The sequence below is a fragment of the Mobula hypostoma genome, chromosome 13 (genome assembly GCF_963921235.1).
Source record: "Mobula hypostoma chromosome 13, sMobHyp1.1, whole genome shotgun sequence".
Lineage (NCBI taxonomy): Eukaryota > Metazoa > Chordata > Chondrichthyes > Myliobatiformes > Myliobatidae > Mobula > Mobula hypostoma.
In genome coordinates, this window is record NC_086109.1 from 10260840 (window position 1) to 10274697 (window position 13858).

The 13858-nt window shown below is 43.9% G+C and overlaps 1 protein-coding gene across 1 annotated transcript in view; it reads left to right on the forward strand.

Annotated features, from left to right (window-relative positions):
* The window catches only part of LOC134355417 (N-fatty-acyl-amino acid synthase/hydrolase PM20D1-like), a 102970-nt gene that overhangs the window by 44313 nt on the left and 44799 nt on the right, over positions 1-13858 (forward strand). The window contains 2 exon segments of the mRNA XM_063065268.1: positions 11823-11884; positions 13622-13700. Coding sequence (XP_062921338.1) covers positions 11823-11884; positions 13622-13700 — 141 coding nt within the window.

The following is a 13858-nucleotide window of genomic DNA, read 5'->3' on the forward strand; positions in this document are numbered from 1 at the left end:
CATTATACAACATAGCACATAATGAATGAATGTTAATTTTGTCTTTGTACCATACTGCTGCCGCAAAACAAGACATTCCATTAACAGTAAGACAACGATAGCAAACCCAATTCACATTCTGATTCTTTTGCTCCAGGGAAAGCCATAGGAGCAGAATTAAGCCATTCAGCCCATCGAGTCTGCTCCGCCATTCCATCATGGCTGATCCCGGATCCCACTCAACCCCATAAGCATCTTCTCGCCGTATCCTTTGATGCCCTGATCGATCAGGAAATGGTCAACTTCCACCTTAAATATACAGATGGACTTGGCCTCTGCCACAGTCTGTGGCAGAGCATTCCACAGATTCACTACTCTCTGGCTAAAAAAATTCCTCCTTACCTCTGTTCCAAAGGGTTGCCCCTCAATTTTGAGGCTGTGCTCTCTCATTCTGGATACCGCTACTGTAGGAAACATCCTCTCCACATCCACCCTACCTTGTCCTTTCAACATTCAGTAAGTTACAATGAGATCCACCCACATTCTTTTAAATTCCAGTGAGTACAGTCCCAAAGCTGCCAAATGTTCCTTATATGTGAACCCTTTCATTCGCGGAATCATCCTCATGTACCTCTTCTGAGAGATGGGGCCAAAAACTGTTGACAATACTCCCAAGTGCGGCCTGACTAGTGTCTTATAAAGGCTCAGCATTATCCCCTCGCTTTTATATTCTATTCCCCTATAAAACAAATCCATCCCATCCAACCTCCGCAGTACCACTGTCTTCCAATTCAGGCAATTGTCATGTTCTTTGGGTTGAGCTGGATTGCGTTAGAACTAACAAATGCCTCATGGTTACTCCTCCTCTACACTAGCCCTCCATTCCACTGTCGCAACTACAGTATGAGACACCTAACACACTGCTGGTCAACCCTGCTTTCAGCTGTCCCACGGTCTCTCCCCTCCCAAAATAAATGAGTTTCTTCAGCTCTACAAGACTCTGAACGCCATGCACTGTTCTAACTCTGACCTCTTCTCCTTCCCTGAATTTAATCTCATTACCATTGGTCAACATGTCTTTTGACTCTGGAATGCCCATCCTTTGATTGAACTTTGGTCGTCTGCTCCAACAGTGCCCCAGCTGGCAGAGACACTGCTTTGCAAGGAAGGGTACAAAGCTTGCAGTGGGATCTGCACCAGCCGGAAAATGTGCTGAAAAATGGCAGACGGAGATCTGTGAAATGTTGCATTTTGGGAGGACAAACCAGGGTAGGACTTGCACAGTGAACGGTAGGGCACTGAGGAGTGTGGTAGAGCAGAGGGATCTGGGAATACAGATCCATAATTTCTTGCAAGTGGGGCCACAGGTAGACAAGGTTGTAAAGAGAGTTCTTGGTGCATTATTCTTCATAAATCAAAGTATTAAATATAGGAGTTGGGATGTTATGTTAAAGTTGCATAAGACATTGGTGAGGCCTAATTTGAAGTATTGTGTGCAGTTACGATCACCTACCTGCAGAAAAGATGTAAATAAGGTAAAAAGAGTACTGTATAGAGAATATTTACAAGGATGGTGCCAGGACCTGTTATAGGCAACAAGAGTAAGTTATAGGAGCAGATTGAATAGGTTAGGACTTTAGGGCTTTACCTGGAACATAGGAGAATGAGGGGAGATTTGATGAAGACATACAAAAGTATGAGGGGTATAGATAGGGTAAACACAAGTAGGTTTTCTCCACTAAATTGGGTGAGACTAGAAATAGAGGTGATAGATTAAGGGCGAAAGGTGAAATATTTAAGAGGAGGAACTTCTTCACTCATGGTGGGGAGAACATGAAACAAGCAACAGCAGCAGAAGTGATGGGTGAGGGTTTGATTTCAATGTTTAAGAGAAATGTGGATCCGTACATGAATGGGAAGAGTACGGAGGGACAATGGTCCTGGTATGGGTTGATGGAACTAGGCAGAATAACAGTTTGGCACAGGCTAGATGGGCCGAAGGGACTGTTTCTATGCTGTAGTGCTCTGTGACTCTACAACTCACAGTGCCGGAGACCCCAGGTTCGATCCCGACCTCCGGTGCTACTTCTGTGGAGTTTGCACATTCCCCCTGTGGGTGCATTTGTTTCCTGCAGGTGCTCTGCTTTTCTCCCTCGTCACCCAGGTATGCTGGTCAGTAGGCCAACTGGCCGTTGTAAATTGCCGGTAGTGTCTCAGTGAGCGGCAGTGGGGAGGAAGAGGTTTATTGAGAATGAAAGGAGAATTAAAAAAAAAAGATCAGATTAACATCAGATTCACGAGAAAGGGTGGATGCTGGTTAGTGCAGTTTTCAATTGGTGAAGGGCCAGTTTCCGTGTAACACCTCTCTACAACAACTCCTCATTGTCCTGCTCACTGCCATGCTCCATGATAAGGTGCATGAATAGTTTTCACTGAAATTAGGAGGTTTGAGTTGAACACTGCAGCCTGATGGGATCATATTGACAAATATTTCATCTATTCTGATAAAACTGAGACATAAGTAATTAGTTTAACAATGCAGGGCTGACTCATAAACTAGATAGTGAGTCAATACAGAGTCAACAAAGTTCTGGATAAACTTCAACATTAATATCAAGCTTACTATCTACTTTTGAACTGCAATCATCACAAAAGAAACACATGCAAGTCAAGATATCTGATCTCCAAAATAACTCCAAATGCATTTGAGAAATAGTAAAAACTGTTTCAACTGATCTTCAAAATGTGAGCAACACATGCAAAATGTTGGAGGAACTTAGTAGGGCAGGCAGCAACTATGGAGAACAACAAATAAATGACGTTTCAGGCTGAGAATATGAGGTGTTGCTCCTCCACCCTGAGGGGGGCCTCACCACGACAGTAGAGGAGGCCACGGACTGCCATGTCAGAATGGGAATAAGAAGTAGAATTAAAATGGGTGGCCACTGGGAGATTCCGCTGGCTGTGGTGGATAGATTAAAGGTGCGCGATGAAGCAGTCCCTGATCTACGTTGGGTCGCACCAATGTAGAGGAGGCCTCACCGAGAGCACCGGATACTGTAGGTGACCCCGACAGACTCGCAGGTGAAGTGCTACCTCACCTGGCAGGCCCTAAATGACGGTGAGGACAAAGTTGAAGGAGCAGGTGTAGCACTTGTTCTGCTTGCAGGGATAAATGCCAGGAGGGAAATCTGAAATATGACATGTGCGGTAAACCAGGATGTTCCTTTTGCAGTTTCAGTACCCGTGGGGGAAATGGCAGTCACTAAATGCCTGGCGCATTGCCCAAATTGCATAATATTGTGTCATGTCTGAGATGGCGAGATTAAGTTAATAATTGGATGTCCGCTTATAGAAATACCCTCTTTAAGTAATTGAGAGTGTCAGGATTCCAATGGTACTGAGATGTTTGTGATACTGCAACTGCTCAGAAATAGATTCTCTCTTTGTAACTTCCTCACTGGGGAACTGACTTACTGATTTCAGCACAGAGCAACAAGATGCAATCTCATGGGCCAGCCATCATCTGTATAGCCCCTGCCACATGCTCAGGCTGTAATTTCATCGCCTTGCCTGCTTTTTAATTGACAACTTTTGGGAGCCGTAAGAGAGAAATAGAAAATGAAATAATTTCAGGTTTTGCTTAAATTACTAAGGGGTAGTTTCCCCAATCATTCGCTGCCAACACAGCTGATGATGGCACTTTTTTCTAATTTTCTGCTACTTTCATTCATGTTCTTGTTTATTTGCTCACAATGTACGGGACATTGCAGGCAAAGACAGTGTTAGCAACCAGAATTGGAATTGGTTTATTATTGCCATGTGTACCAAGATCCAGTGAAAAGCTTCTCTGGCATAGTGGTCATACAGATCTGATCATTGCACACAGTTCATTGAGGTAGAACAAGGTAAAACGATAACAGAATGCAGAATAAAGTGCGACCAGCTACAGGTGGACAATAAAGTGCAGGATCAGAACAAAGTAGATTGTGAAGCCAGTCATACAAAAGGTCCATCAGGACTCTGAAGGCAGTGGAGGAAAAGCTGTCGTTCTGCCTGGTTAAATATCCTTTCAGGCCTTTCTATCTTCTGCCCAATGGAAGAGGGGGGGGGAGAGAATGTTCGGAGGTGGGGCGGGGTTTGCCCTCAGTATGAGTGCCTTGTTGTTCCATTCATGGGTCAACCACATTTTATTAGACCTAGAGTTATGTGTAGTGTTGGTCTGCTAACTAAAGGTAGATTTTATTCCATGGGACCATTAGTTTTTACAATAGTTTCTTAATAATTGTTACAGATTCCGTCTTTTTACTACCAATTTGAAAACGACTACAAGAAATCCCAGTTTTTCATGAGATAAATCCAGCAGCTGATTTACTCCAGGCCTCATGTCCTCTCCGACGCTAATTCAATGATGCTTTCCATTCCCTTTAAGAAGCTCCTATAATCCATCCTCCATAACTCTCCAGGGTAGAGAAATCCAGACATGCACTTTGAACTGAAGTGACCATTCCCTTGTCTGATTTTGTTTTTTCACTTTCTTCCTATTTCAGTTTTTACTTTGACTTACTACATCACCCATCGATAGATTTGTAAGCTGACAAGCATTAGGTCAATTCAGAGCTATGGTGGTGGAGTAGTGCAGCAGTTAGTGCATCACATTGTACCTCCAGATGTAAGAGCGGGGTTCTGTTCCTGTCGTTGTCTGTAAGGAGTTTATGTTCTCCCTGTGACCACATGGGTTTCCTCCAGGTGCCGCGGTTTCCACCCGCATAGGTTCTTGATTAGTAATCTTAAATCTTTATCGAATCTGAAGTGGCCTTGATAGATTAGTGAGGCTCAGAACCACGGTTTGGTGTAATTGGCAGACTGTGTAGAGAACCGGCAGACTGAATCGGAATTGTTATCCCTCAGAATCCCAGCAACAAGATTTGATCGTATTCCATCTGGGCGGTCTCCAACTTAATGGCACTAATTTCTCTAAATTCCCGTAATTCTTCCCCTCCCCCCCCTTCTCTCTTTCTCCATCCCTCGTTCTGGCTCCCCTCTGACCCCTTCTCTTAGAGGGCACATGCTATCACGAGGCTGGATAAACTTGGGTTGTTTTCTCTGGAGCAGTGGAGGCTGAGGGGAGATCTGATAGAAGTTTATAAGATTATGAGAGGCACAGGCAGAGAAGACAGGGAGTATCTGTTTCCCAGGGGTGAAACGTCTAGTACCAGAGGGCATGCATTTAAGTTGAGAGGGAGTAGGTTCAAGGGGAATGTGAGGGATAAGTTTTCTCATTCAGAGAGTGGTGGATGCCTGGAATGCGCTGTCTGGTACGGTGGTCGAGGCAAAGACATTACAGGCTTTTAAGAGATGTTTGGATAGTCACGTGGATTTAAGGAAGACAGAGGGATATGGACGTGGTACAGGTCGGAGGGGTTAGTGTTTGGGTGTTTTTGAATAAGAATCAGAATCATGTTTATTATCACCAGCATGTGTGGTAATATTTGTTAACTTAGCAAATTTCATGACACATGCCAGTGATAATAAACCTGATTTGCTTTCTAGCAGGTTTGGCAGAACATTGTGGGTCAAATGGCCTGTTCCTGTGCTGTACTGTTCTATGTTCTCCTCACTTGCCCATCAACTCCCTCTTATGTCCCTCCTCCTTCCCATTCTCCCATGGTCCACTCTCCTTTCCTATTAGATTCCTCCTTCTTCAGCCCTTCACCTTTTCCTATCTCCTTCCCGCTTCTTACTTCACCACCCTCCCCCAGCCACTAAACTTCCCCTCACCTGGCTTCATCTATATCCTCCCAGCTTGAACTTCTCCCCAAACCCCACCTCCTTATTGTGGCTTCTTCCCCCTTCATTTCCAGTCCTGATAAATGGCCTCGGCACGAAACCTCGCTTGTTTATTTCCCTCCATAGATGCTGCCTGACTTGCTGAGTTCCTCCAGCACTTTTTGGGTATTACCCTGGAACTGCAGCATCTGCAGAATCTCTTGTGTTTTTGATAGGTTAGTGATGCAGTGAACCAGTCTGTGGTAAACCGTGGTTGGATGCAATTGGAAAACTCTGCAGAGAGCCAACAAATTGAATCAGAATAAACACGAGATTGTGCAGACGCTGGAAATCAGGAGCAACACACACCAAATGCTGGAGGAACTCAGGAGGTCAGGCAGTATCAATGGAAATGAATAAACAGTCAATTTTCAGACCCAGACCCTTCTTCGTGACAGATTATTCTGAATCAGAATAACTACCATTCAGAAACCCAACAGCAAGATTTCTTCAATGAAACATTTCAGTATCATGCTGTCAAATATTCTTGGCATTGCTTCAAGGATTTTTAGTTACCATTAATGATTTCCGTTCTTATATTTGAGAAGACCTTTTGAGGGCCAAATGTTTTTGAACTGTTGCTCTACTTTCAGATCACATTTCTTGAACCAAAGCTAAAATTTACAATCAGATTATAATAAAATTAATCGTATTTTAATATTATGAGTGTGCGTCATAAAAATTTAATGTCACTTAGTGTATTAGTTTGCCAAAGAGTTCCAGAACTAAAATGTTTTTTTGACCTATAAAAAAATTACAGTAACCATAATGAGCTCAGTACAATAACATGCTGTAGATCAGTGGGTAGATGGGATCTCGTCCGTTCACAACATGCTTCCAGTTAGGCACTGAGAGTGGCGTGGTAACACAGCCGTTACGCATCGCTTTACTGCACCAGCAACACCCGAGTTCAGTTCCTGCCACTGTCTGTAAAGAGTTTGCATGATCTCCCTGTGACCGTGTGGCTTTCCTCTGGGTGCTCTGTTTCCTCCCACATCAGAATCAGGTTCAATATCATCGGCATACTGCGCATCATGAAATTTGTGAGCCTAGCGCCTGCAGCACATTGAAATACTTGACAAGTATAGAGAAAACAATAAAAGAATTCCAGTAAGTGCATATATAGTAAATAGTTAAATTAAAAAGTAGTAGTGCAAAAACACAAACACGAGGAAATCTGCAGATGCTGGAATTTCACGCAACACACATAAAAGTTGCTGGTGAACGCAGCAGGCCGGGCAGCATCTCTAGGAAGAGGTACAGTCGACGTTTCGGGCCGAGACCCTTCGTCAGGACTGACTGAAGGAAGAGTTAGTAAGAGATTTGAGAGGGGGAGGGGGAGATGCGAAATGATAGGAGAAGACAGGAGGGGGAGGGATGGAGCCAAGAGCTGGACAGGTGATTGGCAAAAGGGGATATGAGAGGATCATGGGACAGGAGGCCTGGGGAGAAAGAAAGTGGGGAGGGGGGGAAGCCCAGAGGATGGGCAAGGGGTATAGTCAGAGGGACAGAGGGAGAAAAAGGAGAGTGGGAGAGAGAATGTGTGTATATAAATAAATAATGGATGGGGTACAAGGGGAGGTGGGGCATTAGCGGAAGTTTGAGAAGTCAATGTTCATGCCATCAGGTTGGAGGCTACCCAGACGGAATATAAGGTAACGCACATAAAAGTTGCTGGTGAACGCAGCAGGCCAGGCAGCATCTCTAGGAAGAGGTGCAGTTGACGTTTCAGGCCGAGACCCTTCGTCGAGACCTGACGAAGGGTCTCGGCCTGAAACGTTGACAGCACCTCTTCCTAGAGATGCTGCCTGGCCTGCTACGTTCACCAGCAACTTTTATGTGTGTTGCTTGAATCTCCAGCATCTGCAGAATTCCTGTTGTTTGCGGAGTATAAGGTGTTGTTTCTCCAACCTGAGTGTAGCTTGATGGGCCGAATGGTGTCATCCTGCTCCGCTGTCTTAGGGAGTTGTTACAAAGAAGTGTAAGAGGTGCTCCATGCTGTGGGTAGCCTACAAGCACCGCCACACCTCCAGCACCAACATAGCAAACCTGCAACGTACTAAGCCTAAAGGCTGATTTATACTTGTGCTTCAAATGGACGCCGTAACCTACGCAAGTGGCCTACGCGCGTTGTGAGCATTTATCCTTGAGCGTTGGTGTGTCTGCATCGCTCTGCAATTCAGGCACGTCGCACACGCGCACACACCTGCCCGCGCAAGGCTTCATGGTCACGGTAGTCTTTCTCCGGGTAAGCAAGTTTAAAGCGAGCGTCTTTTTTTGTAAAAGCAAAGTGTGTCCTCCATAATTTTGGAGGTCTGTAAAGCTTTATGGAAAGCATTGCAGCCAGAGTTCCTTCCCTGCCCTTCAGTCGCCCAATGGGAAGCTACTGCAGTGTAGGATGAAATGCGATGCTGCCAGGTGGACCAATCACAGTTGTTGCGGTCTGCGTTGCCGCGACGCATAGTTACATTTTGGGAAAGGTGCACGTCAGGCTACGGCGTAGGGATCTGCGTAGGGTTCGCGGCAATGCCGTACCTACAGCGTCAAGTTGACGCAGAAGTATAAATCTGCCTTAATCCGTATGTCCTTGCAACGTGGGAGGAAATAGGATCACCCAGAGGAAAGGCGGGAGGAGAAGATAGCGGAGCGCTACGCGCGCGCAACCCTCCAGTGAAAATGATATCGTATCCGTTAAATAGGGACCATGGACAATTCTGATTTGATGGAGACAGATGTGAAAACACAGAGGAACATCTGGAGAAAATTCTGAAACGCAGGTTCGCTGCCGCTGTTACTGGGCGATCGAGAATTTTCCGAGGGAAGGCCCCAAAATCCCCAGCTTTGTCTGCTGTTGGCGACCGAGATTGAGGTCGAATTGTTCGGTTAGAGATGGTGCTCGGTACTCGGTGCTCGGTACTCAGTGTCGGAGAGCTGATCAGAGGCTCGAAGTTTTCGGACAACTCAGAGTTGGACTGTGGTTGGGCATGGCAGGGAGAGTTTTTCTCCCTTCATTTGAGAGACTTTGAACTTTTTACTGGACATGGACTTCTTCATCAAGTTATGGTATTGTTGCACTGTTGTAGCTATATATTATAATTATGTGGTTTTGTTAGTTTTTTCGGTCTTGGTCTGTCCTGTGTTTTGTGATATCACACCGGAGGAAATATTGTATCATTTCTTAATGCATTTCTTAATTTCTTAAATGACAGTAAAAGAGGACTGCGTGTCTTCATAATCTAAAAAAACCCATGCAGTCACGGGAAGAACGTACAAACTCCTTCCAGACAGTGGGGAGAATTGAACCCGGATCGACACCGCTATAAAGTGTTGTGCCAACCACTATGCTAACGTGCCACCTCTGATTGCATTGTGGTGTGTTGAAACCCTCCCTTGGGTGAACTGCAAGACTAAGTGTCCCGTTCACTTTTGTGATCGCCAGGCACATTCCAGGAGTGGTGCAAGTACATCAAAACAGGCATGTGGTTCCAATATCTAGGCAGGAATTTGATTACAAAGACTGTGTCCCAAGCTTATATTGGAGTTTAGTTCATGTAAGTATGAGGAATTGCATTCCAGGAAGATAAATAAGGAAAGGATCTCCACAGTGGTCCCTGAGAGTGTTATAGAACCGAGAGACCTAAGGGTACAAGTCACTTTTTGTCAGTTTTTATTAATGTATAATTTTCCATGAATTCATCATATTTATCATATCTCTTTATTTTCCTGTAATTGCCAGCAGGAAAATCTCAAGATAGTATGTGGTGGCATATATGTATGTACTTTGACATTAAATTTACTTTGAATTTGTTGATGTTGACATAAAGGAGCTGTCTCAAGTAGACAAGGCAGCGTAGGAGGTTTTTGGCACACTGGCCTTTATTAATCACTGAGTATAGAAGCTGGGACGCAAACAAAATGCTGGAGGAACTCAGCAGGCCAGGCAGCATCTACGGAAAAGAGTAAACCGCTGACATTTGGTCTTGGCCGGAAACTCCAGCTACTCGTTCATTTCCATAGGTGTTGCCTGGCCTGCTAAGCTCCTCCAGCATTTTGTGTTTGTGTGTGTTGCTTTGGATTTCCGGCATCCACAGATTTTCTCGTGTTTATAGAAGTTGGGATGTTATGTCGTAGTTGTACAAGATGTTGGTGAAGTGGCACTTGGAATATTGTGCTCAGTTTTGGTCACCCTGCTATAGGAAAGATGCTTTTAAAATGGAAAGAATGTGAAGGACATTTAGACCATGAGACATTAAGACATAGGAGCAGAATTAGGCCATTCAGCCATGGTTTGATCCATTTCCCTCTCAATCCCATTCTCCTGCCTTTTTCCCATGACCTTTAATGCCCTGACTAGTCAAAAATCTATCAGCCTTAAATACATCTGGTTACCTAGCCTCCACAGCCGCCTGTGGCAACAGATTTAGCACCCTTTGGCTGAAGAAATTCCTCTTCATCTCTGTTATAAATCAACATCCCTTTATTTTAAGAATGTGCCCTCTGGTCCTAGACTCCCTGACCAAAGAAAACATCCTCTTTGCATCCAGCCTATCTAGGCTTTCAACGTCCATGAGACCTTCCCCTCAGTCTTCTAAATTTCACTGAGTATAGGCCCAGATGATGTTGCAGGGACTTGAGGGACTGAGTGGACTTGTGTTAATATTATTTTATGACTGAATGTGCTGTGTGTGTGACTATATGTACTGTGTTTGCATCTTGACCGCAGAAGAACGATGCTTTATCCCTCTGTGTATATTGTGCATTGTGGAATGACAACAAACTTGAACTTGAATTTCAAATTAGGGAGAGAGATTTAGCAGACTGGGACTTTTTTCACTGGAGCGTGGGAGAATGAGAGGTGATCTAATAAAGGTGTATGAAGTTATGAGAGGCATAGACGGTGAATGCACACAATGATCTTCCCAGGATTGGAGAATCAAGAATTAGAGGGCACAGGTTGAACACTTGGCACACAAGCAAAAATTTGACTCTCTGTCTTGGTGCATGAGACAATAATAAACCAATTATTAATTAACTCGCCGTCAACTTTCAGCCTCTGAAAGAAGAAATTTCTCTTCAGTTTTGTCCTGTAATACAAGACTTTGATCCCTCACTAAGACACCTCTTTTGTGGCAAGTGTCCACCGGCAGCATTTTCAAGTCCTTTTAGAGAGATTGAGGGGCAACTTTTTCACCCAGGGTGTGGTCAGTATATGCAGTGAGCCTCCAGAGGAAGTGGTTGAGGCAGACACTTGCATAGGTATATAGATAGGAAAACAAGAGATTCTGCAAAGCAACACACACAGAATGTTGGAGGAACTCAGCAGGTCAGGCAGAATCTATAGAAATGGATAAACGAGTGTTGATTTAGGCTGAGACGCTCTCAGCCCGAAATGTCGACTCGTTATCCCTTTCTATAGATGCTGCCTGACCTGCTGAGTTACTCCAGTATTTTGTGTGTGTTGCTTTGCAGAATCTCTTGTGTTGGTGTATATGGATAGGAAAAGTTTAGAGGTATTTAAAAATGTTAGAGGCATACACCTTTGTTGTAAGGCGTGACTATTTGAGTTACTGTTGCCTTCCCGTCAGCTTGAATCAGTCTGGGCATTCTCCTCTGACCTCTCTCATTAACAAGACATTTTCACCCACAGAACTGCCACTCTGAATGTTTTTTTGATTTATACACCATTCTCTGTAAACTCCAGAGACTATTGTGTATGAAAATGCCAGGGGATTGGCAGTTTCTGAGCTACTCAAACCTCCCCGTCTGGCACCAACAAACATTCCATGGTCAAAGCCACTAAGATCACATTTATTCCCCATTCTGGTGTTTGGCCTGAACAGTAACCGAATCTCTTGACCATGTTTACGTGCTTTTATGCATTGAGATGCTGCCACATGATTGGCTGTTTGGATATTTGCATTAATGAGCAGATGTAGATGTATACCTTAATAAAGTGGCTACTGAGTGTAGAATTTTAGAATGTTTATTAGTAAAATAAACAATTTTTTTTACAGCTTCCTTTCCCCCTGAACGTGGTCATGGCCAACCTGTGGCTGTTTGCGCCGCTAGTCAGCAGGTAAGTAATAACAACAGAACTGACCTTCTGCTCGATCAGCTTTGTTATGTACAATCACCTAAAGATCCAGAGAACTCGGCAGGTCAGGCAGCATCTATGGAGAGAAACAAACAATGAACACTTCAGGCTGAGTCACTTCATCAGGATCTGTTAATCTGGATTTACAGCATTTCAAGATTCAAATTACTTAATGTCATTTCCTGTACTCAAGCGTAAAGGAGAACAAAATAATTATTGCTTTGGATCCGATGAAGCACAAAATAAAACACAATAAGATATAAAGACACAATAATACTAATTTAAAAACTCAATAACTATAAATACATAAGATATGTTTTTGACTTCTCCCCTTCTACTCCAGTCCTGATGAAGGGTCTCGGCCCAGAAAGTTGACTGTTTACTCTTTTCCATAGATGCTGCCTGACCTGCTGAGTTCCTCCAGCATTTTATGTGTGTTGCTTTGGATTTCCAGCATCTGCAGATTTTCTTATATTTGTGACATAAGTTACCTTAAATACATACAGTAGGTTGATTGTATGTCCATAAAGTTATGCTAGGCACCTGAGTGAAAATACGGTGACCAACAGGAAATGTCCCAGTGGTGATTGGGGCATGTAGGGGTGAATTAGTGGGTGGAGGTGTTGATCAGCCTCACTGCCTGGGGAAACTAACTACCTTTTGAATCTGGTGGTCCTGACATGCCACGTAGCCTCCTTTCTGATGGAAGCAGGATAAACAACTCAGGATCAGGGTGGGTGGGATCCTTCATGATGTTACTGGTCTTTATCCACTGATGTAATTGTGCAACCATTGATTGGTGTAGTTTATCTAAGGAATTTCTCATCTCAATTATAAAGTGGTGGATTTTTCAGAGGCGCAATCTGTTATCTTTGGCTTCTGATGGCTTTTCATTCATCGTAGCTTCCGTTCTCTGCTCTCTGTTTAATTTTTGGTATTTGTATACCTGTCTGTACTTTAAAATAAATGATCGTTAAGACTTCTTGACTCCTGGAAGAACCCTAAAGATAAGAAAATAAACACAGATCCAACCACAGATTGTGCACAGTTCTAGTCACCAGACTGCAGAATAGATAAGATCTCACTACGACTGTAGAGAGGAAATTTATAAGGGTATTGTCAGAACCAGGATGATGTTGCCAACAGGGAAGATTTGGGGTTATTTTATTTGGACCTGAGGAGGTTGAGGGGGAGTTAATTGAGATGTTTAAAATTATGGGGGGGGTGGTTCTGGACAGATTAGGGGAGTCCAAAAGTAGGGGGCATAGATTCAGGGTGACAAAGGAAAGATCTAAATTTTTTTCATGCAGAGAATGGTAAGTATATGGATCGAGCTGTCAGAGGAAGTGGTTGAAGGGGTACAAAAGTATCATTGAAGAAGCACTCGGATGGTACATGGCCAGACGGGGCTTAGAGGGATGTGGACTGAAGGCAGGAAATTGGGACTAGCTGAATGGGTACGTTGGTTGGCATGAATGGGTTGGGCCAAAGGGCCTGTATTTGTGTTGAAATGCTCTCTGACTCTTAACAGGTAATTGGATGTGTTTAAGACAGAGATTGATAGGTCTTTGACTGGTAAGCAAGTTAAAGGTACAGGGATAAAGTTGGAGAATGGGGTTAGGGAACAAAAATGAACCAGGATTGGATGGCAGAGCAAACTCAATGGGCTGAATGGCCTAATTCTGCTCCTATACCTTATAATCGTATGTTTCCTTTTAGGATTATGGAAAAGAAACCATCAACGAACAGTCTTGTGAGGACAACTACTGCAGTAACAGAGTTTCACGCTGGAATTAAGGTAAAAGGTTAATAACTTTGCCTCAGGATTAGACATTGTTTTTGGTACCTGCAGTGAATGGAGAGGTGATAGTCAGGTGAGCAGAGGCAAGAGGCCAGAGTGCAGAATAGAAGAGGGGAGTGGGAAAGGAATTTATTTTTACCGGAAGGAGAAATCGA